General features: G+C 40.8%; 1 protein-coding gene across 2 annotated transcripts in view; it reads right to left on the minus strand.

The window, feature by feature from the left end:
- The window catches only part of ripor2 (RHO family interacting cell polarization regulator 2), a 45,861-nt gene that overhangs the window by 8,455 nt on the left and 9,989 nt on the right, over nt 1-27,417 (minus strand). The window contains exons 1-10 of one of the 2 annotated variants that reach the window (XM_026299825.2): nt 26,577-26,835; nt 11,261-11,381; nt 8,778-8,933; nt 8,544-8,622; nt 8,126-8,149; nt 7,583-7,636; nt 1,911-2,060; nt 1,072-1,135; nt 696-739; nt 293-418 (exon numbers count right to left, since the gene is read on the minus strand). In XM_026299825.2, coding sequence (XP_026155610.1) covers nt 293-418; nt 696-739; nt 1,072-1,135; nt 1,911-2,060; nt 7,583-7,636; nt 8,126-8,149; nt 8,544-8,622; nt 8,778-8,933; nt 11,261-11,355 — 792 coding nt within the window. In that variant the 5' untranslated portion in view covers nt 11,356-11,381; nt 26,577-26,835. Of the gene's footprint in view, nt 1-292; nt 419-695; nt 740-1,071; nt 1,136-1,910; nt 2,061-7,582; nt 7,637-8,125; nt 8,150-8,543; nt 8,623-8,777; nt 8,934-11,260; nt 11,382-26,576; nt 26,836-27,417 lie in introns of those variants that run through there. The other variant, XM_026299823.1, reaches the window with a different exon arrangement.

Genomic DNA, 27,417 nt, shown 5'->3' on the forward strand with positions numbered 1-27,417 from the left:
CATATGTAACATGTATATATAATCCTTGCCTGCAGATAAAAAGCGAGACAGACATCTATCACCAGCAAATAAGACTCGAGCTCTGATGAGGTTTGCAGTGAAGTACTTATCTTTAATGAACCCCTTGGCACCACAGAGCTAATCGTCTGAACAATGCACATATCAAGTGAGGAAGACCAAGCTCTGCTAAATAGTCACGAGTCACTCCTCGATAATGAGCATTGCACTGTGTTAATTTACTGAACCACAACAGTCTGGATGCAAATCTTAGTTATATGGATTTCCACAGTACCTTGATGTTGATAAGGTCAGTGATGAGAGGCATAAAGATCATCTCATCTCCATCCCAACTCTGTCTGGAGTTCACCTCAATCCTCCCCTTCAGCTTCCACCTCTGACGACCATAGCGCATGAAGATCTAGAGGAAAGAATAGGAAAGCAGAGGAAGTAAGTCTGGAGCCCAGGAAAGTTGCTAGTCCAGCATTGTCAATAATGTTTTCCCAAAAAACAGAGGGGCAAGATGTATACACTCTTTCAACCATATCATTTTGGAAACCAACACACTCCAACTTGTTTTTTTACTTGAACTAAAAAGCATAAAATTGCTTTTCCCCTTAAACATTTTAGAAAATGTAAACATAAGTGCACTGTTTTTACTTTGTTACATGAAAAAAAAGAAGAAAAAAAGAACTTGCCTCATACTGGTCTCCGGGACAGAGCCTAGCAAAGCCTGCCAAACCTGTCAGAAAGGACACAGACTTTTACAAAATGTTTTTGAGATGATAGAGGGGAAAACTGATACGGTTAGTCCTTTCGAGCCAAGTGACTAGCATTTTTCTGGGTGGTTTACATTGTGTGACTGTGCATGGGCTCAGGGTCTCACTAGAGAACACCTGACTTTTAGGGCTGCAACTATTTAGTTTCGTTATTGATTCAGCTATATTTAATGTCTTTCATGATTAATCTATTATTTGTTTGGTTTGTAAAACACCAGGAAATAGTGAAAAATCATTTCCCACAGGCTAAGCTAACATAAACTTGTCAGTTGCAGTTGACTTTATCTTATCTCACCTTTCATTTTGATATGAAACTCCCCGAGCAGGTTCTCCAGTTCACTTTCAAAAGTGGCCATGTTCTGGATGAGTGAGAAAGAAAAGACTAGTCACATAAACTGAGCTTTGTCACACAAGACAAGAACAACACTAAACAACTTATCTTGAAACACTAAGGACAAAGCCATTTATCACTAAACTGCAGAGGTTGGTCTGAGCCCTCAGGATGGTTGATGACAGATGTGTTATTAAGATTCAGTCTGGAGATATGTGATTTTACATATCAGTGTGAGCAGATTTAAAGTAAAAGTAAAATACCTTTTATCTATTAACTGAAATGTAAAATAGTATTCCTAAATATACTGTCAGTGTGTAATCACTGGAAAATGCCAATTGTTGTGTTTTATTAATCTTAGAATGAGCCATTTTAAACCTGCATAGGGAGCGGGTCCCCTTTTGCAGAGGAGGCCATGTTGCAGTGCCATGTTTCTACAGTAGCCCAGAATGGACAAAGACTGGCTCTAGGGAAAAAAATCCCATGTAGTTTTATAAGCAATGGCTTTTCATCCCGAGCATAAAAGGCTAAGTGTTTCTGAACAGTACACAAGGGTTAAGTATATTTTGAGTTTTGCCAGCTGTGATCTAGTGTTTAATATACCTTATTTTATGAGTAAAATGCGTATTTCCAATGTTTAATAAAATAATAAAATTGGCATGAGTGTCCAATTGTATCTCAGATGTTGAATGTTTTATTATAATATTTAATATTTACACAATATTTCCTCCATGAGAACAGCAGAATTTGCAGACCATTGCTAGTATTCCACATACAGCTGTGTTGATGCTTGATGCCAGTACCTCAGTATATTCTTTGTACCGGCGGTTGACCTCAGCAATGCTCTCCTTGGTGCCTTTAGTTGAGGGAGAGGAGGAGAAGGCCTGCTTCATCCGGCTGGCACCTTCCCTCAGACGACTCTGGATGCAGAAGGCCTCATACAGCTCGTCCACCTGAACACACACGCACGCACGCACACACACACCCACCCAGAGAAAACATCTTTTAAATGTTCCATGCATTCATACACATGCAAACTTTCACAATCCTATCCTTATTGCTTGCACACAGAGAAAAAAAAAAAAAACTTCAGCACTAATGAAACGAAGCAAGTCTTTGAAGTTTGAAACTATACATCAAAACATCCCTGGGCAGGAAGAAAACTTCCTAAAAATTTTCCAGCCGCCATCGAAATTATTCTGGTTGTGTTCGCATCTCAGTGGGATTCATTCAAGGATGCCCAGCACAGCTTTAGGCTTGTGCAGTGTTCAGTAACTCACAATAGATGCTGCGTTTTACAATGGGGCGTAACAAAGAGCAAAAAGCATTGTTGAGAATGAAACACTGATAGGAGACAGCTACAATTGAAGGGAAAAAAAAAATATCAATGAAATTATATAATTACAGAAACAAAACAAAGCAAAATAAGAGAAAGTCATGAAGTGAGGCAAGAAAAACAGACTGCCAGGGTGAGCAGATACAGCCAGTATTTATCAGTGTAACAATATCCCCCAGTGGCTGTTCCAGCCTGCGACCACAGTGCGACACTCCTGAAGTGGAGGAACAACAACAGACGGTGTTTTGAGCCCATTTGGAGACGTCAGTTTGCTGTAGCAGCCTGATCTAACCCAAACCCACAGGGGGAGAGAACGAAATGTTGGTCTGAACTCTGTACCCACTTTTATAGCTCAGCTCATTTTAACTTTAATGTTTTTACTGTTTTGATCTTATTTTTGTCTCTTTCTGTATTTTACACATATCTTTGTTTAGCACTATGTAAACAGTATAGTTATAACTCTGTAGTATAAAAAGGTTTAGTTTTAGTTTCAGTGTATCAATATCTGGTGCTTCCTTTTCTTAGTGTTTTCACTTTTGTTTAATGTGTGCCCTCACAGTTTTGCTACAGTTACAAACAATACAAAACCAGGCCCAAAAGAGACAGGAAAACACTGCTGACTCACTCAAAGTCATTTCGCTCAGAAATCTACCAGCAGTCCAGCTTTTCTGCATCTTGTCAAATAGTCTCCCGAATCCACATATGATCTAAGTGGCAGCCGGTCAAAAACAAAACACCTCTCATGAGCCTCATCAAAGGAAATATCGCAGCCTGCCTGACGAGAGCACTGAAATATTGATGCCTCGCGCTCTTTATGGCACTCATTAGGGAGAAGTGGGAGAAAATGGGCCATTCTGGCTCCTGCCATCCTGACAGCATCTCTTGAGTGTTTGTTTGTGTATCTTTGTGTCTGAACCGAGCACTGCCAGCATGTTTATGGGAGGAGACAGCGGCCGTGTGTACGGACGCTTTAATGTGTGTATGGACAGCATGTTTTTACTGTGGTGGGTGGTCACAGGAGGGTTTATGGTAAAAAGTAAAAAATCTTTTGCAGTGGGATGTTTCTGTTTCTGGAAGATGAGTAATGTTGCTTGATGATATTATAATAACTTCTCTCAGCACAGCAACACCACGTCAAACAATCAAAAGCTCTTTAGCACCGCCCCCTACCCCAACCTCCTGTCTGTCTCTGTCTGTCTCTGTCTGTCTCTGTGTGTCTCTGTCTGTCTCTGTCTGTCTCTGTCTGTCTCTGTCTGTCTCTGTCTGTCTCTGTCTGTCTCTGTCTGTCTGTCTGTCTGTCTGTCTGTCTGTCTGTCTGTGGTGGAGCTGCAGCAGCTGAGCTGAGCCAGCTCTAAAACACTCTCCAACCACAACTGTTATTCTCAGCTCCCTGATTGGTTTGAAGCTGGTTCAGAGCCAACAATCAACAGCTGTAAACACATGAGCAGTGGACTTTTGGTTAGTGATGAAACTGAGCTCAGTTTAATTCTTTTATTTATCCAGTTCACTGATTAAGTCAGAAATACTATGCTGTACTCAAAGTCTAACTGAATTAGGTCTTCATAAACTGAGACAGATAAAAGCCATCGCTCTTCTCAGGCGACTGGTAATCATATCATTACCAGCTAATGAAGCTAATATTTGTCCCCTGTTACAATAGCCTCTCGCTGCCTTCGAGGAAATGTCCTTTTGAAGGTCAGCCAATCTCCACTCCAGAGGGCAGCCATCAGCATACTGCTGCCCCTCAGGCAGGTTTTAGCCCAGAAACAGAAACATAAAAGGAAAAACACAAAGACAAAAATGTGTCTTCTACTGTATACTCTCCAGAACAAAGAAATAAAAAAAGGCAGTGCACACAGCTGTGAGTGATTCATTGTACAACTAAAATGCTGCGTTAGTTTTAGCAACATAAACCTTTTACTTTAATACGAGCAATTTAAGTAAGATAAGCACAAAATATAAAAACAGGAGATGAGATTTTACCATCCTTCTCCTAAAACCATCTGAGCCTGTAATGGATGTTTAGAGATATTTAATGTAAATGTATTCTAAATTAAGTCCTTTGTTGGACTCAGGGTCCCTGTATTAATTACAGCTCCATGGGGTGAAACCTGCACGGCTTAGAGACCCAGTAAGGGATTATAGGAAAGTCTTAATTGTGGAATTAATTGTGTCCAGAGTGAGGACAACAGCCTCATATTTAACAAGAGAAAAAAAAACTGTTTTTAGCTCATATATATATATATATATATATACATACATTTTATTTTTAAGTGCATCCTTACATAAGCCTTAAAAATATTAGCTATTAATGGTGTTTTGACAGCACAATCAGGTAAATTGGTAAATTTTAATAAGAATTCCTGACAGGTTTAAAGGATTATCTCTGCATCTACTGTATATTTGACTTTCAGCAGTGGGATTTTGGATATGAGCGGAGAATCTTTAGGATATGGAAGGAATCCTCTCAAGTTACGGCCCTTATCCTGGATCAGAGGATAACGGTGCACACCCACTACACACACTGGGGGGGAGTGATTATAAGCAGATTAAAACAGGCCACATCAAACAGCATCAAACACACAAGACCCCCTCTAGGGAACTCTGTGTGTGTGTGTGTGTGTGTGTGTGTGTTGGTGGAAAGATTAGTATTCAAGGGAAGAAAAAAAGCCCCTATAGTAAAAATATTCACGTGTGAAGTATTCACACTCATTTTGAATTGAATGTGGCACATGATAAACAGGCACACACGCCACACACACAATGTATCTCTCTGGGGGAAAGAGGAGGCGTCTGGCAGCCGCTATTCCCACCTTCAATCTCTGCTTTTTAATGACGCCCTGCTGCTAATAGTGGGCAACACACACACACACACACACACACACACACACACATATAACAGACCCTATCCCATGCAGGGCATTATATGGGTTGTATTGTACCACCTGCTTCTGTCATGTATGCCAATTACAGCTCAGACATCTGCAGGCAGCTAGCAACATGAACAGGAACAAAAGAGCAGGCTGATATGAGTCACAAACACACATGCATCTATTAACAACTTGCTGATGGATGATAGTTAAGTCATCCTTTACGGCAGCTGTCCGGCACAAAGAGACACGCCTGAGCCTGATCCCTGACACAAACACACACACACTTACTTACTGTAGCAGACAGCTGCTGAAACACTCAATCTCTCATGGCTGCTGACTGATTAACTGAGAGGATTTTGTTATTGCCTGAGATTAGGTGAAGTGCATGAACTGCCTTTTTACTGGTTCCATTTGTATTTACGGTATACTGCATGTATGGTTTTCACATATTGTAACAGTGGAACTATAACTAAAATATACTAGTCTAATGGCATAACACTCATTAACTGCTCATCTAAAAAGCATTCACACACACATTTTATATTATGCACTTCACTTCAGGACACTGGGAGCCATTGCTAAAGTTTGCCAATTAAACCTATATTTACTATTTTAGACCATGCACATATATAGGTCAATTCCCACCACATTTCCCATATACCTCTCTACAAAACCAGCATCTTTATTCTTGTAGCTGCTCATCACTGCTGATAGTACAAATGAAAATATATAAAGATGATATTTCCTCCTCTTCACAGGCTAATCAGCGCCACTTGTCTGCAAAAAGCATTACTTCCCAGTTTGCCCTGTCCTACTTCTTGTAGACAAGTCTGGGCTGCAATTAGCATCTCTAAAGCCTCATAATGACAGTGACAGAAAGTACACACATCCCTCAAGAAATACTGGATTTTTGAGACCAATTCTGTGTGTGTGTGTGTGTGTGTGTGCATAATTTAATTTCCTGACCTCAGTGCTTTTGTGGTTGATCTCTTATCTGAAAACTCTATAATTGATCTCAGTCGATAACTATCTGCTGGTGCTGATGTTAGGACAATGGATCTGTCCTGTGTGTGTGCATGTGTGCAAAGGCAATAGCTATTTAAAAGAAGGACAGGAAGCTGCATGCCTTGTCGACTTCTTATTGGCATTAGTTTAATGCATGAACCCAGCATGCATTTAACCAGTGTTATTGTATTTTATGCCTAGCCAATAACCTGCACCTATGAAAAGGCATTGGTTTATCAAAGGAGCACTGGTATTTATTTAGAAAAGAAAGAACGCAGCGAGAGCTACATTTAACTTACTTTTTATTTGTGCTTTGACTTTTGAAGCTTTTTACCTGCCTGACAAGATAAATCAGACACTATTCACTATTTCAAATATTTAAAGTGCATTCAAATCTATTTTTGCACAGAGCTGGAAAGAACAGTAAGAATGTCAGAACAGTGTTGGATGTTAAGCAGAAAGGCTTTGAGTGTGTTTGCTTTAACTGCATCCAGTGACAACCTCACAAGACAGAACAAGCACTGAATCTACTTGTGTTTGTGCCAAAGTGATGCATACTTGCAGATGCATTACCCAAGTTTCTAAGACAACCTCACCTATTTTCTCTCCTCCCTCAATCACCTCCTCTCATCCTTTCATCTTTAAGGACGCTGTCAATCGCTCCTCGCTGCAGCCTGCTAACTACACTGACCTAGATTCAGTGTTGCCTTCAACCCTTTCCGAAGCACCAAGTGAGTCACAAATTGGTCTTCATTGTCTTCTGTTGTGTAGCTGCACGCACATGTTTGGCTTTGGACATCTGAAGGTGGGTTTTTATTGTCTGCCAGGATGTATGCACACAAAGGGTTAACACCACCCAATAGAGGGCTCCACTGCGCTCCTCAGGACTTCAAAGGCTCCATCTTTGGGTAACCATGGTTACCTTTGGAGCGGCACTGTTGTTTGGGCGTGTGTGTTGTGTCTTCCTGCTGACATGTCTGATTTGACGCACAGCGAGGGAGACCATTACAGGACTACAAAAGGGGATACGGAAGAAACTTCACCAAGCTTCGCAAAACCTTCTCGAGGATTAATGTCCCTAACTGAGAGGAGACTAAAAGGGAGGATATAGGACAAAAAAAGTTTCCTTACCAGGCAACCTGAGTATGCTAATAGGTCTTGTCTGAACCATGAAAAAGCTAAGAACACATCAAACACATGAAGTGTAACTTTAGAGGTAACAATCCTTAAAGACATTCTGTTATGGCACATCAGTGCTTACCTTGCTCATGTGAAACTCCAGACGTCTCATGTACCTCTCAATGGTTTTGATTTGCTGCAGAGACACATGTAGCACAAGGTTTACTGCTGCTCATATATCTTTGGTAACATGTGGTTTACAGCTGCAAAAATGATGATGTGTGTCACAGCTACAGGATATAATGAGGTACATTTTGTATTCATGAAAGTGACATTGAACTATCATTAAATAATTTTTGGGGTTGGCAAAAAAAATATTCTTTATTCTATGTGTTGTCTGTTATATGGAAATATCCTTTTCATTATATGAGATACTTAATTTTCTCTTGTCAGGATTTCATGGATATTTCTCTCAAGCTGTCCCATCAACAGTTTTTCTTTTTTGCTTTCATTTTTCCTGCATTATTCCTCAATCCCTTCAGCCTTTCACTTCTCCACAGTCCTCCCCGTTTTCTCGTGGCTGTAACCATTTTTTCCTCTCTCTCTTTTTAACATCAAAGATTCACTCGACACACACCAAACTTAAGGTGATTGTTACAGTAGACCCTCCCCTCCATCAACTCACCTTGTCAAGATCATACAGCACTCCCTAGAGAAAGAAAAACACACACACACACACACACACACACACACACACACACACACACACATTTAGTACAGAAGTACAGCTCAGCTCAGGATGCTTAAGAAATGCAAAGCAGACTCTGGTGTCAAGTAAGATCCTGTTAAACACTCTTTCTAGTTATTCTCAATGAGTTCAGTAAGTGTGTGACTGTGTACACTGTAGCAAATCAAAATGTATTTTCCATTATCCTAAACTTGATGCATTTTGTAGCAAAGTTACTGATAGGAAGCTTGGACTTTTTTGAAAGATTCAGTATATCCCGTTGCTCTGCACTAATGACACACTGAGACAGCAAACGTTGTCGTTTAAGGCTGTTATACTCAATTTAACAGGCAGACTGTAGAGCTGACGTGCTCACCAGGCGAGAGTTCCTCTTCATGTCCTTCATCAGAGACATCAGTTTGTCCAGCTCTGTTTGATGGACTTCCAGATACTCACTACAGGGCAAAAAACAGAAGGTTTTATACAAATTCCACAAAAGGTAATATTATCATTAAAATGTCAATAAAATAGAATCAAGTCGCTTATTTTGTCCAGGTATACGGTTTGGATATGCATTTAATGTGCTTATGTCAGTGTATGAGTCACTCACTCCAGGCCTTGTTTGAGTGCTGTGTAAACCTCCTCCAGTCTTTTGGGTTGGGGGTCTCTGGAGCTGCTGCTTCCCTTGTGGCCTGAAAGGTGAGGCTTCTTGGGCTTGGACTGAGGCTTCTTCTGCACCGCAGAGTTCCCCATGAACGAGTTACACCTGCACACAAACAAACACACAATCTTCTGTCCAGTGTGCAACTTTAAACTGGAAAAACCAAATAACGCTTCACAATATTTTCACAGATTTCAAAAAAAAAACTTTTATTGACCTAAAAACATCTACAGTTCTTACACAGGCAAAATACTGCATCTCATGTGGTAAATATGTATCACAGGATTTCTCTAATATTTAGCCAGGCCTTAAGGCTGCCTATAATAATGTTGCGTTCGATGAGAGTTCATATTTTACAGCATCCTCAACATGCCCTTGGGCCAGTCTCAGCATGATTTCGTCTCATTAGTCAGGATGGATAAGGCATGTTGAGACTGTTCACACAGAGACAACTCAGTTATACACTGACACTTGCAGCCTACATTTCAATCCGATCCTTGGTAATTACATGAACTCACAAGATAACCTTAGAGAGATATCTTTACTGGTCACAAAGGCATGCTACATGTAAGACACAAAGTATGCACATATATTTGCACTGTCTGCGTATTTGCTTCCAATTCCCCACTTTCCCTGTTTGACCTGCTGCCATTCATCTTCTGCTGGAGTGAACTTATAAATACACAAACACAAACTGAGGCAATCAATGACAATTGTCTGCAACAATTATTATCTCTGATCGGTTCAGTTGTCAATCAATTAAATTACTCAGTCTATAAAATGTCAAAAAAATAGTTATAATTGCTCAATACAGTTTTTTAGACCCTAAAGCAACGTCTTACATCTACGTATCGTAACAGTCCAAAATGTGCACAATAAAAAACAAAAATCATGACTTTCAATCACAATGTTTAATATTCATTTCTAACTCTCAGTTACTATGTTCATTAAAGCCTGTGTTTCTACATCTCAACAAACATCTCAATGTTTTCTCTTTTCCAATAAATCCCAATACATTTCACACTCATCTAAACCACTCATCCACATTTCAGCTTTTCAAACCACTACAGATTCAGCTGACAAATAGTAATTCCCTCAACTTATTGAAATGATCCCAGAGTCATCTCAGTCGTGGTGATAACCAATTGTAGTGCTTGACAAGCTGGAACGTGCTACAACAACACAAGTTAAGCTAAGCCACCACAAATGTAGGACAGTGCTGAATGAGAGCTCTGCATAGCCTTGGGGTCACACAAGCTGTAGTGCAGTAGGCTCACACACCAAAACACACACACACACACACACACACACACACACACACACACACACACACACACACACACACAAGAATGCATGCCAGCACAATTCTATACCGTATGGTAATTGTGAATTTGCACCCTTGCATATATACTGCATACATGCACAAATGCACATGAAACATGCACATGAATACACACATGGGGGGGAGAAAACACCAACACACACAACCATTGATACACTCCAGTGGCCTCAGAAGCCACATCTCTTAGCTTTCCTCCTCGCTCATTAACAGAACGGTAAGTCAGTCACCCACACACCCGACTCATTCCAGCCAATTACACCATTCACTGTCTGAGCGGAGGGAAAAGAGAACAGTGTCTTTAATAGGGTCTCTCAGCAAGACCAGAAGTGCAGAGGAGGACCAGGCGCTGACAGCCGAAAGTCAAAGATTGTAAGAGATATTTCAGACATTTGAATGTGAGGGGGCTTTGTCTTGTGGTGATGGTGCAAGAGCTGTCACCGATGAGTCAAAGACAGAAACAAAGATAAGACTCTTATCTCTCAAGAGCTTTTCAAAAGCAACTGCTGCCTATGAATGAAAGAGTAAGCAGGAAACCTGAGTTATATGATGCAGGGATAGTCATTTCCACAGAAACGTGTTAGAGGATTTCAATTTAAGTTTTAAATTCAATGTTAGTGTAGGTCATATAACCAAAAGATATACATTTGGATTTTCAAAGCAAAATATTAAAAATAGTTTTAGGAATTGAGGCACTATCAAGTTACATTATAGGATTTGTAGGATCCAGGGTTTTTGGTGCTTGACCCATGCTCTGGAGGAAAATGAAATACCTAACCTTCCTGAAGACCAGAACGATAAAAAGATCCTTTTAATGCCTGATTTACTGATAACTATTCTTTTGACGACCTTAATGTAAAGTTTACATAGTAGTAAAAGGGAAATCAATAGCATATTGTTTCAAGAGATCTATGTAAAAACTATTTTACAGTTATTATAATCGAGCCTTGGCTTTGAAAAATCAATAAGCTGTCGTGGTCGTACAATAAATTCCTTCTATCACCTCCTGACCACATTTGTTATTTCTGCAATGAGTAACATCAGTTGACTGTTCATTAATAGTAGTATAATAGATTTAAAGATTTCTGCTTACCGTGATCGGCGTTCCTGTAGCGTGCTAAAGCCGGCAAAGGACTGACTCCGGATAATGCCATTGGGCCCACCGGGGGAGTGTGTGCCCGCCGCCATGATCTCTGGGACACGGGACGACACTCCTGGGTGAAAAAAGACATAAAAATCCATCACATACAACCCCACTGGACAACAAGCAAAGGGCCTAGGATCAGGGTCAGTAATGCATTATGGGAACACAACAAAAGCACCTCATGAACTTACATAACACCAAAACCATGTCAGCAGAGAGGTTAGCTGGAGTTCAGAGAGCCCTGTGCAATGCTGCACAAAGTCGCCACAGCTGATGACGCTGGTCGTGTGCGATGTGGACGAGCAGCATTCACAGCCTGTGCTAACATGTCCCGACTCCACTGCCCTACCCGTACGCACTCAGCAGCAAACTTACCTCAAATTTTACAAATGTCACAAACATGACTCCTGTCACCTCCTATTACTTGCTGTAAGCACTTGCATATTTTCCACATGAACAAAGCAATAAAAATGCAACTCAGACTGACAGATGTTTAGAATCCACCAGATGTGGCACAAGCAGATCTCCCTCCGTACATAAGGACCACAGGTCTGCCAGAGCTTTAAAGGCCATGTTTTTCTTTAAGAAATCAAATTTATATGTAAAAACCAATCCAGACACACTGAATAGATCTGCATTCAGCTTCTCCTATAGTTAAGAAATCTTGTATTATGATGTCTATATTTAACATCAGCAGCCCTTGAGATTTCAACCTTTAAAGCTGGGGATGTAGACTCACATGGACACTTATGGGATCCAGCTGAAAATAGACAGAGGTATCCACGTATAGCTGTCAGATAATGATGAAGCAGTGCCCAGAGGGAAGAATCTACTGAATTGGCATTTAAAGAAAAAGGGCAGTTCAGTGAATGTTTACAACTGTTTAAATTTAATTTGTTGTACAGGATGAGTATCAGGGCCACTGTTAATCTTATTGGGCAGATCAGTCATCTGTTAATGCTCCGATGACTGTAAATGCTGTAGAAAGCTAGAAAAGTGTCAGTTCTGTCTTGTTAAGCTGTATCGCTTTACAACCGAGGAGAGCTCAGAAATGCCTGGAGGAGAGAGATACATCTGTCAAATGAAATTAAACTCCACTAACAAGCAGAGAGATCAGCCTCTGAAGCCTCAATATTCAGCTCTTCTCTGAGTCTGAGTCTCAAACAAGATCATCATCATGAAACTACAACCATGTATACACAGACAACACCTCCCTTCACAGACATTCCAGTAGGACCAGTGACTGAACCAGCAACCTGATATCCTCTACTTTGGCCTCGGTGACAGACAGAGCCACACAAAGACCCTGCACGAGGCCCGAGAAAAGACTAGATCCTTGTTTGGCAGCAGAGTGACTATAGGCCGATGAGACCGATCCTGTAGCGGCTATTATTAGCGGCTAGCTCACTTTAACACAGACAACCCTGACAGCCATGACTAAATGAATGAATCATCAGGATCAAAAGGTTGGATGGATTTTTTTGGCCTGTAACAGCCTGGTTTGACTTGATTGGTCAGATGCAGCCAAAAATACATGTTTGGTTTCACGTGTGACTATTATGACTTTATACGACTATGACACAATAAGTAAGATTTTTCAAGTTCAGCCTCTAGCTCTATTTTTTTGGGGGCATCAAACTCTGCTCTCCTCAGTATTGTTTCCAGCTAAAGCAGACAGCAGCTTTCAGCTAAAATAAATGAATGAAACTACCTGCTCAGGAATGAATAGCATATTGACACATTTAGAAACATGCTGGTGAACACTGTGGAGCACTATGCAGACAGGAACCTTATAGTTCCCTCAGGAGCTGATGGAGATCAACATACATCAACATTTAAAATTGAATTTATATTTGTAAAATGGGCAGTTACATGACTTAAAGATTCCTAATAAAATAAACACCTGCTAATTCTTACACATTGACCATAACAACTTTATGAGATAAAAAAAAAAAAAGCTAAGAGCTTCCATTTCAGCTTGAATTTACCCAAATATCCAAAAACCAAAGAAAGCAGCTTTAACATAACACCAGATGAAAGTGCGTTTCAGCTAATGGTAAGTGGTTTAGCATCACACCTTGCTGCAGTGATAAAGAAGTGTCACTGTTGGCCATGGCTCATTAGAGGCAACAGCACACACTTCTCATTTCTGATTCAAATATATCACAATTTGGTAAAAGTGAACAAAATCAGATATGAACAAATATACGTATCAGAGGCAGTTTAGCATGATGCACTGTTGCATTGATGAGCCTACACACATCACAAGGCTCAAATCAAAAAAACTTAAGTAATTCTCAGTTATTTTTAGCTGCAACTTGTGCTTGAAATATTGATTTAGATGGCAGAAATACATCCAAATAACCTGATGTGATAATAGACAATAATCACTAATACTGTATTATCATCTAGCCAAAGCCACGGTGGGTAGCAGGAAAAAGACCCTGTTGAAGAGCAGCAATTTCCTCTAATGTCGTAAAGTGTTTTAGTCCATTTTGGGCTTTGAATGTTCAGCAGCACAGCTTTCTGCCTTGCCTTGTTTGTCTCTGATTTCTGACTCACACCCCTGGTGGGTGGCAAATGATGGTACATTTTGTTACCTAATGCGCTCTGGGTAATCACAGAACATGCTGGACACTGTTCCCTGCACTTCCCCACCATTTCCTGAACTAAAAACTGTACACAATGATACCAGATGGTACAAGCTGTTTATCTTCAAGTACCTTCAATGCACTGATGTTTCCAAATGTTATAAGCAGATGGAGCTGTCCACGATGGGGAAGGGAAGAGAAAAGTGACTTACTGAATCGTGCAGATGTAAAATAACAGCACACACCCATCAAACAGGGAAAATAGCTTTATATATGCCTGTGAGTTACACAGTGCACTCACTAAAATCTAATACTGACTGTGAGATGGAGACTGCATGCGATGCAGTCAGTGTTTGTCCTACATTTATTTTCAGGCACTCGCCTACCCACTGCTGGATAAATGTGGCACTTTATAAAAAGATAATCATCTTGTCCCTTCTCTCCCTCAGAAGCAAAGCCAGGCTTTCTTAGCAAATCGTCTGCAGTATCTGTATGTAAATTGTGGAAGTTTATTCAGATACAAAAAGATGAAAACCAGGTGCTTGTTTATTGCAAATCTGTCAGTTCATAAAATATTCAGTTAAATTTCAAGCAAAAATGTCAAACATGTTTTACTTGATTATTTCCTGCTTTTCTGTCATATATGTGAGAAAAGGTCAATCTGCATCATGAAAATAATTATTTACAGCTCTAGTTTAAATATATTCCACTAATGTGTTTTTTTTATGGCTTTTCTTCTCAATTAATAGTTTAAAAGTAAAAATGTGCCATTTAGCACAAAGTTCAGGAAAGTATATGCTGTTTTCACTCTCCTGTGAAGTAGACATTTTGGCATGAGTGGTATGCAAAACATTCACACCCAGAACTCAGGATTTTCCCAAAAACCTTTCCCAGCCTCAGCAAGCCCCTTCAAAACAAACTTAAACCACTGTTACCCACACTCTCTCACACACACACACACACACACACACTCTCTCTCTCTTTCTCTCTCTCTCACAAAGAGTTGCGTTCAACCACTGAATCATAAAAACCTTCCCTTTGCCTCCCCTTAGTGTCACCGCTCATCTCATCTGAAGGGCCTTTCAGATCAACAATGCCCACTCGCAGTGTGTTCTGGTTTGGTGCCAGCCTTTACCCAGGCTGAATACAGCTGCCACTCAGTCCGTTCACTGGTCTTTAGTCCGTGGTGCTAACAGTCTCAAATACTAGTGATGAGGTGCGAGTGTGTGTTTTCGTGCAACATGTGAGCATTAGATCAGTATGCTGAGCCTGCAGCTCGAAAGAGTGGACAAATGCCACAGAGACCCAGTTACATACAAGTTAGTGAAGGGGAACTGGCATGAGACAGCAGGATACCTGACCTGATACCAATTTGTTGTCGGCTCTCCAAGGTCCATGTGCACTAAAGCATTAATCCCTCCCCTTGACAGTGTGTCTGTGTTTCCTATGGGGCGAGGGACAAAACGGATAATCAAATGAGGGATGACACATCTAGAAGGGAGGAAAGGAAGAAGGAAATGAAGGAGGTGAGGAAGCATCCAGCCATTGTTCTCGACTGAAAGAGTCCCACCAACTGGAGAGTCCAACTGGGAACACGCAGGAGACTCTCATTCGCGACCTGCAAATCTGCTCACGTGTTTACTGCTAGTTGACCATAAGATGTGTGCATGCTCTCCATAGGGATTTATTTAAAAATAACATTTCTTGCCTTTTGACATTTTCTATGTTCTTTTTAATTATCTGATATTTCTAATGCAGACATTGTGAAGATACTCTATTCTTATTACAAAGCAGCAGACAGTTTATATAAACAAACACTGCAGCATCTCTACATTGTTCATACTGATAATCACATCAGTCAATCTGAGCATCTTGCGTGGCAACACAAAACACACACTCTTTGTGCCCACTTCACTCTCCTGTTGTTGGCTAAACTCACACGCCCACTTAGGCTACTGTATACACACTTAACTTGTGAATAATCCTCCAAAGGTGTGTATGGCTGCCTGAATCCAAGTGTGTATTTATGTGTAAAAATCATTGTCAGCCAAAGTGCATGTTAATAACAGGTGCCTAAATTCTTAATGCCTGTATAAATTAGCTTCACCATGGCAACAGCAGACAAAATGGGATGAAGTGTGTTACATAAAACAACAGTTATGAGCCAGCTGAAGTAGGACACACGCCCTCTTGTTACAGGGTATGGGCTTTTGAAGCACCAATCATTCATTTGGAACAAAAAGAAGTTATTTTTATTGTCAGATCTTTTACAGATGCTGCCTTTAATGTGTCTCCAACTTCACCAAAAGCATCTTTGCTTCCTGTTTGTATCTATTTTTATTTAATATGACAAAGTAATGATAAAAATAGTACAACATTAATAAATAAAGAGGGCTTGAAATCATGAGAACTTTGGGGAAAAAGTGTATAAAAAGATGCAGCAGTCTGGTTACAAGATGCAAACAAACAGGCTGCTGTGATGATATAATGTCCACATATGACTGTAAATGGAGTGGCATGTTCCAGTGCACCCTGCAGGTTACAAGCATGTGCCTTAAAGCTGCTCAGTCATCTCTGGTGCTACACAGAATCGTGATTTGTGTGAACGGGTCACCGAGGAGGGGAACTACTGGTGCAGCTCCAAACTGGGCTCAAGGCTGCCATCCCTTAGTAAGCATACAACATCATATGTTTTGGTCTCTCTTACTGTAGTTCTGTTTAAAATTGAAAACAAAGGTGCAAGACAGCACCACCTTTTTTTTTTTTTTGCCTAAGCACATAAGCTTGTAACAAACCTCCCAATTGCAAAACCACAGCCAAAAAAAAAAAAAAAAAAAAAAAGAAGAAGGAAATAGCCCTTCCCTTAGTTTGCTTACATTGCACTATAGAAGAAAGTGCATGCGAAGTACTTCCTCCAAGTTAAGATTTAAGGCTTACAGTAAGACATCTTGAAATTTAAATGACAGCTCTTACAGATTATGCACTTAATTCCATGCAGGCATGAGATTATTTTTGAGATGAAAAGCATGTTTTAATCCTGCTCTCATCACGTGTCCAATTAACCTGTTGACCATCCAGGAAAGAGCATGTTTTAAAGCGTGTGGCACTGACAAATCTGCCTGCAGAAAATACACAAGACTAATCACAAAGTGCAGTTATGTTTATGAAAGGTGACATTTGCAAATATAAATCTCCAGTACTCCGCTATTAAAAAGCATGTCTTCTTAACTGAATTCAAGATGTGTGCATTTGCAGTTACTTTCACCACCCGAAATTATTTCAGGGATAGAGAGCCTCATTATCCTCAGCTCTGAGAAAAAGAGCATGTTACAGTAAAAGGCTTCTGAAAGGCGCTAAAAGGCAGGGAAGAAACGGTTCATGGATGACGATGCAGAGAAGAAAAATGTCAGTATCACCTTCGAAGGTGGTGATGAAACACCTTTGACAATAAGAATGAGTCACAGAATAGTCGGCTCAGTTTTTCCTCAGTAATACACAGTTTCCTTACAGCACAACTCATATGTCACATATATTATGCGAGACGGGAAATTAAATCATTATATTATATAATCTATAATCAACTTTTTTTTTTTTTTTATTCACAATGGATTGAATTAATATGTATGTGAAAGCCATAACCTTAAGTAATGAAGAATTATCATCTGACGCTCCAGTTCTTCTCAGCTCTACACCAGCTTCTCAGCTTTTGTAATGTCTTTTAGCTCATTGTTTTGGTTTTGGGGCTTCACTGTTTTGTTTCACTCTAACTGCGCTCACCAGCATCATTCTTGACAGGCAGCTGTTAGCAGTAAACATCCTGCACACCGGATCTGATCAACAACAAACACGTGACAAACTAAACTAAACAAACTAAGTGACAACCAGGCGAAAAAAGTCAGCTGGATCTGATGTAATGCAACAGTATGATATATTCATAAAAGGCATAAACACAAATAACATTTGTTACACTTTGACTAGAGAAAGTCACCAGCTTGTAGTTTCAGGAATCCTATCACACAATCAAAACACACAAAGGGAACAATGGGCAGTATAGAAACACGTCCTGTGTGACAGTGGTATGCAGCAAGGACACCTCAGGCTTAAAAAAAAAAAAAAAGCTTGGTCAATAGTTACCTCTACAGATGCAAACAATGTCTCTTTACAATTGTCCCTTTGAATGGCCACACTGCTGGAAAATTCCTGAAGGAACACAAATATTTGACAAAAGCAACAAGCTGACACATGGCAGAGACAAAATAGCTGATGGGCCATTTTACAATTCAGTCAGTGTGACCCAGAACAAGTTAAAAAAACCCAAACAAGATCGATCAAGATCAAGAATTTGAAATAAGCAGTGAGACTATTCAACAAGAAAACAGTGCACTGCTACAGACAAAGATGTCTGGGTTTATCTTCAAAAAAATGTTTACAAGCTGAACAACAAGAGCTAGATGACAGGACCGATAACACTCTCATGTCTACACACTAAATATAAAGTGACAACAATATGCAAAAAACTGGAAGCAGGAAAATGACTAACCTGGTTTTGTACAAAGGTAACAAAAGCGTCATATTTATTCCACAGATATGAGTGGGATCAATTTAACTCTCACCACAATAACATACAAATGTATTTCCCAGAAGGAAAACTATTCCTTTAAGCCATAGGTATATTCTCATCAATGGTAAATAGTGAATATTAATAGTGTCAGTCTAATCTGTTTTTTTAAAATATTTTTCATTACTTTGAAATGATCCCTTTTCTGCTCGACGGTGCTCTCTTTGTATAAAGATCTCCTCTGACCAAATGTAATAAAGTTTCCCGACATCCTGACCCAAATAATCAGACTCTCCTGCACTCAGACATCTTCTAATGTTGGATGAGTCTCAAAAAAACAACCGAAGTTTGACTGTGTCAACATTAAACTGGTGTAGACTATAAATAATATTAACCAGAATCAGCTGACAGTCATCTGATGTAGTGAAAGTGGATGGGCTGCTGAAGCGACATGTATGCGTGTGTGCGCCAAAGTGTGGGAATCCAACAAAGTCTCTGCTGTGCGTTTGTGTGAAAGGAGGCCGGCGCCAACTCGGATCACATGAGAGTCGAGACAGGTCAGAAACGTTGCCAACAAACCGCAGAGGTACACACACGCAAACCTGCTTTGTTTTAATGTCGGCTCAATCCGTACAGTGCATTAACATTTCTTTCTATCCTTTTAACAGGAACTAAGCTTGTTTCTCCCCTCCTCTGTGACATTTTCTAGTGTTTAAAAGCACCTAATGCTCTTTACACCCCTGTGTGTGTGTGTGTGTGTGTGTGTGTGTGTGTGTATTTGTGGTCAGATTTCCCCACATATCATTAAGTCGCCATTATAGTCACTCCATTCTAATTATAGGTCATCAGTGTCCTCTCGGGGCAGGGCGTGCAGAAAAAGTTAGGCCCAGGATATGGAGTGGCATTTAAATGTACAGATGACCAGATTAACTGAGGCGTGTCTGGACTGAAGTTAAAGTCAAGCAGCTGCTGCTGACATTTCAGCAGTGGAGAGCAGCATGTAATCACTTGTGAGAACTGTAAACCATGTCAGTAAATGCACAATCCAGATTAATGGACACAAAGATTACTTTTATGACATTTATGACATGTATTAATAATAGCCAGGGCAGTGGAAAGCAGAAGCAGAGAGATAAGCCACTCGCACAATGCACCTCTTGCTGTGACTAAACACTGCACTCAGAAGAAGAACTGTCAGGACAACATAACCAGCATAATGGACACCCATGTTACCCACAATGCAACTTGACCAAAACAGTTGGGTAAGACGTTTGGGTTTCTTATGCTGAGTCGGTAACGCAACCTTGACATCTAAAACAGGGGTTTCCTCCTAAACAGTCCCTGAAAGTCATGTTTATTGCAGACCACCAGCAGTTTAACTTCTCACACTGCTGCACTGATGTACAGGTGTGGTACAAAACACCATGACGTCACAGGCGCACACTCCTGACCCGTCAGATGCAGTGACATGTGGTCACAAACCAGAGAAGGCAGTGAAACCCTGGATCAGACCTGACTATAAATGACCAATTTCATTTAAAGACCAATTTCACAGTGACATTATCAACACAGTGATTTGCTCCGATGAAACATTTTGTAGCTGCACTGGGAATATTTGTACAATGTCATATTTTCTATTTTGAAAATGACATCAACAAGTAAAAACAATAAAAGCCTTGAAAAGCATCAAGCACCAGGTATTTTTAACCGTGTTAAACTATTTAAGGATGAATCTTCCTTGAAAGACTGAAATAATACCCTCTCATACCCACCAACTCATTCTCTTTCCCTCTTTCCTCTTCACAACGTGCCATGCCTATTGCTCTAATACATGTCTGACTGACATATTCACGTTCCCTGCATTTAGGTCAGCATGAGAACAATTTTTCTAACTTGCTCTACTTCACTGATTTGTCCACTATGTGTGACAGATAGAAAGTGACCACCTATTCTGCACCACTGGAATGCAATTACTATACAAACAGGATTATGCCAGTTACTTCTGCTCCATTCGTTATTTTTAGCAGGAAAACAACAGTCTTTTCACTGATAGCAGCTACTGTGAAAATACAACCTCAGAGTGTCACACAGCTACATGTGAATTAGCCAGCTGGGTGGCTGTGAAAATAGCCAGCTATGGACTTTGTCACAAATCATAAGTGAACTGTATCAGCTGGGAAGGTGGCAGGACTGTGGGATGAGCTCCTGGGCTTAGGCCACAGCTGTATCTGGAAGAGCTGTGTTTAGCAAATGGTAAATAACTAATTACTAAACACAGATTTTAATGATTTTTCAAAAAAAAAAAAAAAGTTTAAAATGCACAAAAATCAATAAAAACTGCTCTTTAAGACCATATTTACAAGAAAGTAATTTCAGCTACAACTGTGTATGATTTTTCCATGACAGCAGACACATAAACATACAGTACTATGGTCTACTTCCTATATAGGCGTAACCATCCAGTACATCCATAAACTCAGACTCTATTAAAAAAGAGTGGGTGTAATTTATAAACAGAAGTCACGGTGGATTTGTGTCCCACTCATTCATCCTTCAGCCTCGACTAAACCATGAACAGAAAAGGAAAAGAACAAAAAAAAAAAAGAAGAGACCAGCAGAGACAATGGAGGCACAGAGAGAGAGAAAAACAGCGACAGAAACAAGGATGATTCAGACAGACAGAGAGAAAATAAGCCAGTCTGTACAAGATCAGCAGTAATACAGACATCATGATGCACTGTCAACCACTGTGCCGTTCACCAGCCCAACCTCTCAACCCAGACACACTGGTAGAAAACATCTGACCATGCTATGATTTCCTGTATGGATTACTGCCACTTCATCCCTTTGATTTTTATAGGTTGTTACCATTCATCATAGACTTGATTTTACCTTTTTATATTATTACTAAAGATCATAATAATGACACAAAAAGACAAAGTCCTCGCCTACAATGGATCCCTCAATGCACATAATGTCATTTGTATAGCACCTTTAAAAACCAGTGTAGGGTTTCAGGGACAAAAAAATATGAGGTAGATATCACAAGTGCAGCATGTGAAACATAAACATTTCTCATTGGTCTATGTAACAATCAAAAGCAATAGAAAACAAGTCTGGTGCTAAAATGTAACTCTGGCGTACTCCGTGATTTATATGAGTCAAAGATGAGGCAACTATACAACTACTTTCACTTGCAAATAATGTAGTTTGTTGCAGATTAACTAATCAGTGCAGCACTGACCATATCCACTGTATTTCCAGTGACATTTTTGGAATATGATGGGATTGAAAATATAATTAGTATAATTAGTTAGTAAATGTTTTGTTGTGAGAGGAGCAGTTCACAGAATGAACCGTCATTCTTACGATAACTCACCTCAAGACAAGGGAGCATTATCATGCCTCCCCCCTTTCCCTCCTCAGCTCATCTGTGAACACACCTCTGCGTCACAGCCACCTAAAGGTGGGGGTTGGGAACACCTACTTCCCTGTGCTTCAGAAAAGCTAAAATTTGTGTCAAACACACACACACACACACACGGGGCAAAAAGTTGCAAATAGGCATATGGTCTGGGACCAAATGTGATCACAGTGTCAAAAATTAGAGCTCTGTATTCTGGGTAAGATAAAGAGTAAAAAAAAACAAAAATCTGCACAAACAGAGAAGAAGAAAGCAAGAAGCACCAGAGATAAACAGAGGCAGGGAAGAGAGGAGGCTGGAAAGAGAGAAGCATAGATGGAGCAGGGGTTTTGACAGCAAATGTATAAGTTATTTTCAATAACTGTGAAGAAAACTGTCAGGACTGTTGGCATCAGATGTGTCACAAACTAACTTGTCCTCATGCTGGCAAACAAACAAACCGACAAAACACCAACATGACACACAGATGTGAACCAATAGTGTCTCTTCCAGCTGCTGGATGCTGCAGACAGAGCACACAAAAATACCAAAACAGACAGATTATCAGCTTAGGACCCTAAAACGCTTATGGCAATCATAGCCCTGCATCAGCTCCTAGCTGCTACAGCCAGAGGTGTCTGTGTGTGTCTGTGTGTGTACCAGTTGACTATGTCAAATATCATGTGTAACACAAGACCTGAAGTGTAGAACATGTGCCATGTGGTGTAAGGTGTCCCCTCATAGCATAGTCACATATTTGAAGGCGGGGATTAATGGGGAACACCTCCACCATGCACACACACACACACACACACACACACACACACACACACACACACACACACACACACAGAGCAAGAATGTCTCTGCTGAGAGACAGTGGGAGGAGGGGTGGGCACAGGTTCAAACCCCTTTCCATAAATTCCCTGTTTGTATCTATGGAGGATTGAAGAGGAAGGAGGGGAGGGGGCGGACAGATGGAAAGGGACTCGAGGAAGAACCAGAGGAGGGAAAATGATAATGAAGATTAAAAAAAACCCAACACACACCTATTATTCTAGCGGCACATAACTGTTTCAGTTATCATTTTTCATACATTGCTGGTTAGGAGAAAGAAAAAACACACAAACACATCTCTACACTTGCACACTTCAGACAAGCATGTAACTGTGTGTATTGCATACACTGAACCTAATGAGATAAAGCTAGCCACAGCCTGTGTGCACACTTTCCTCTTTCTCATACACAGCCGTCATCAGAGCCAGGGATTGTGGTTAAGCAGCTCTGCTGTAGCCACCAATAGAAAAAGCTGTGATGTCTCTCAGGACGGCTCAGTCCTCAGTCACTACTCTACAGGTCAATGCTACTGTAGCTAAGCTCAGTGGAGAGATATGGGGTTGAGAGAAAGAAATGAATCAAAAAATTGAAAATGTTTGATCTGGTGTTGGCACTACAAGGAAAGTACATTACTCTCCAAAATCAGTAGGATTGATCCTCTGGGCACCATGAATGTCCCCAGACATTCATTCAGTACAATCCATCAATGCCATCCACCAAAAACCTGTTGTGCTATTTCAGTCCAACCCAAAGTAATGTGTGGACATTCCCCAGGGCCATGCTGCTGGCATGGCTAAAAAAAACAACAAAAAAAAACAACTCTAAGTTCTTTATCTCTTCCTCTCCCCTCCCCAGAGATACCACCTCCTCTCTTCCACTCCTCATTCCTTCCAGTCAGTCATCTCCACTATCCCATTCATGCTGCCACTCCCTACCTCTGCCACTCCCTCCACATACCACTTAAGGCCACTATAGTGACCGTAGCCCACCTTCTCAACACCAGAACCCCCCCAACAAACATAAAATGCATCTGAACTCATCTCCTCGAAGTAACAGTGATTGTAGGTTAGGACATGTCAGGGCAGGAGATCCAGGGCAGACACACTGTCATCTTGGGACCAGATAACCTCTGACTCAGAGCAGATGTTATGCCCTCTTTATCAACCTGAGGTGTCACAACATCACAGTCTAAATGAAAGTCTCTCACTGTTAGATCCACATTTGATAAATCGCTTTTGCCAAGCAGAGATGTGTGAAAAGCTGAGAAGTAACACTTTCTAAAATAATACCAATTTACATACACATTGACATACATATAAAACAACTGTCTGCTACATACAGGAACAGAATGACCCATTTTCCCGCAGGGAACATGAAAGTTTCCTTAAAGAACCAAAACCAAATCAGCCTCTTGCCTGTCAGGAACTATATCAAAGTAGCTCCCAGACTAAGGGTCGAGTTAAATTTGGAAGTCTGGATCATTGAAACTCAGCAAGAGAGTTGACTTTATTATTTAAACCTTTATCTTTATCAATAAACCCTCGCTGTGCATCTAAAGTAACAAAACACCCTGACTGAAATCTTCGATTTCTCCAACCTCAGCAGAGCATTTTTACTTTCTTTCTCCTGCAAACCTTATATTTAAAAATCCATCAGCTGTGAAAACTTTAGATAGACACTCCTTTTGTAAGAATGCAAGCCCCTCCCCAACAAAACCACACATATGCTCACAGATGGAGAGACATATGTACATGCATGCAACAAATGCACCCACCCACACACGCTCACATAGAAGGAGGCAATATTCCCAAGAAGTGCAAGCGAATTTTCCGAAAGGAAAACAAAAGGTCAAGTGTTCACATGTGAGACGCTGATAGATTTTAAATGTACTAAAGTCCTTATCATGGCTGTGAGCATACTGCACCTCCAGGCCATATTCCTTTTCCTTCCTCTAGTTTGTCATTTACATAGCTGTCATAATCTGCTTGCACTGACTTAGCTGTGTGAGACTGTAGAGCTGAAACATAATCAATTAGCTTTTTGGATAATCTTTTATTTTGATTAACTGTGGTTGCAGCTTCTCAAATGTGAAGCTTTGCTGCTTTTCTTTGTTTTATATGGTAGTGAACTGACCAAGTCCTATCTCTGGGTTTGGATTTCTGGATGGACTTAGACTCTGGGAGCCTAACCGGTAACAGCTCATAGACAAAATGATTAATCAAGAAAATAATCAGACATGAAAATGATCTGTTAGCTGCATCCGCTGATACGTTCAGGTGATGGTAAAATTCCTTAAAATCATGTTCAGTTCATACCAACATGGCAACGTTGTGTTTTAGCAGTTTGGGAGAAAAGCAGAACAGACAAAATGAAAGAGCATCTGAATTTCCTCTAAACCTCACAGTTGTAATTCCTTTAATGAAGCTCTGAAGAGAAAGAGGAGGAAATGAGTGTGTGTGTGTGTGTGTGTGTGTGCGCGCTTGTCCCTGCATGTGTGAGACAGTGAAAGTGAAAGAGAGCGGGACAGAGGGGAGGAGGAGGGAAAAGAAAGAAGGCTGAGGCCGAGGGGGCAGATGCACGGAATGAAAAGCCTGCTGGAGTGAGCAGGGAGAAGGTTAGAGAGAGCTGGTGTGGGAACAGACGCTGGTCTTGCATCCCTGCAGCCAGTCTCAGCTTGGCACACACACACACACACACACACACACGCACGCACACACACACTGCCCCCTCGTCTCCAGCCCCCCTTCAAATTGCTTAACCATGCCCCAAACAGGCTGGCAGGGAAGCAAAGCACTTCCACTTAACCATATCAAAGTCAGCCTGGCGCTGCAGAGAAAAGCATTTAGCTCTGAAAAAATAACCACCTTATTGTCAGAAACAGCATGGGCAGCCGAGGGAAAGGTTGCAAGCTGCATGCTTATTTGGGTAAGAGATCTTCCTGTTGTTTTGTTTAGAGCCCAGTGAGAACTGAGAATTTGTGATAGCTGGACAAATGTTGAACAGACAATGTCAGCTCAGCTGCAGGAAGGAGATTTTAAAATATCACCTACAGTCTCTACAGGAGGAAGCTGAAAAATGATTTAAAGACCATCTGGCAGGTAGAGAGCCACTAACAACTGGAAATTCAACCTGGCAGAACAGTGGAGGCTGATCACTGCACAGTTTCTCCTCCAATCCATATCTGCTCTGGTTCAGCTGGTGGATCCGCTGTGGGAGGCACCAGTGCTCAACATATGACAAAAGACTGGAAGTCCTTTGACCCCTCATCCTCCACAAACCTGGAGGGGCAATTTTAAAATCACTGGCCTGATTTCCTCACGTTTCACACGTGCATCAGGAGTGTGTGTGTGTCCTTTTGCTCTCGTCTCAACACCAACACGCACGGATACACACAGACACATTGACAGAAGCGTCGCAATAATACATTATCCAGCAAAGGCACAAACACTCCAAGGCCAAAAACTGACAGCAGATGAACCAATCAACAGGACTGGACTGATAAAAAAACACCAGTGTGATTAAAAAACACTACACATTTCAATTATTTACAGGGTTTGTAGTTTAAAAGCTCAGTTTCTTAAATTTCCAGAAAATAATAAAATCCCAAAACAATATTATTCTTCAAGGGACATACATTTTAACAATATTTTTAATTAGAAAAACTAAATGATCGACGGTGTGTGCGGGCTGAGTAGCATCAGTTTTACGCACCGCTCTGATCCACTAACCCACTGCCCCAGAGAACAAGATCCGTCAGATCCGGGAGAAACGAGCTCTGCCCGGACTGAGTGCACCGCAGCCTTCACGCCACAAGCCCGATCCACTGACGGCTTTAAACCCCGCCTGAAGTTGCACTGAGCGATACTTTTAACTCACCTCTGCAAAACTTCACACGAGCGGCTCCTCGGTGGCGTCTCTGCTCCTCAGCCTGCGCCTCTCCATCCGTGCGTAAAGAAGAAAAGAAAAGCGCTGTCGGTGTTGATGCAGATATCCCGCTGCTTCTTCGAGGTGCAAATAAAAACAAACACTCTGATAAAAATAAATAAATAAACGCACTCTCAATCCGACCACCCAAGTGACCGACGGGTGTTCGACGTTATCCGTCTGATAGGTCTCCACGCAGCGTCCACGGCAAACACTGAGCCCACTCACACACATTCCCGTTTGTTTTGCAGCGCTCCTCCTGAACCATGGAGGGCCAATGAGAGGCGGAGGATGTGACGGGGAGGGCGGGGTCACGTTGTGCTCCTACGCTCACTTGCGTTTGCGCGTGCGCGTCGGCGTCTGTGCACGCGGCTATGGAGCATGAATCAATCTGCCACGGCTCTTTGTGTGAAAAACAATAAATCACAGCAAGTCAGGAAGCATAAATGTTACTGATACTTCTGTTTATTGAATAAATAATAACAATAAAATAATCTAATTAAAATTTGGTTAGTGCTTTCAAATCAACAAAGTGTGTTTATTATGGCTATTTGATTTATTTAATTTAACTAGTACAATAGAGAACATAGAGAAAAAGCAGTATTTCCTTGTTTTCTACAGAGGCAAAGTGATCAATATTAATCCAATATTAATTTAGTTTATTTACATCTTGTGTGTCATCACTTTACACAGGAAAGCTGTGGCCTGGCAGTATTTTTCTAACACCCAAGCACTTATTTGTGGATGCATAAACACATGGCATGACTGCTAATTTGTATAATGTAAAATTAAC

The sequence above is a fragment of the Mastacembelus armatus genome, chromosome 11 (assembly GCF_900324485.2).
Source record: "Mastacembelus armatus chromosome 11, fMasArm1.2, whole genome shotgun sequence".
NCBI lineage: Eukaryota > Metazoa > Chordata > Actinopteri > Synbranchiformes > Mastacembelidae > Mastacembelus > Mastacembelus armatus.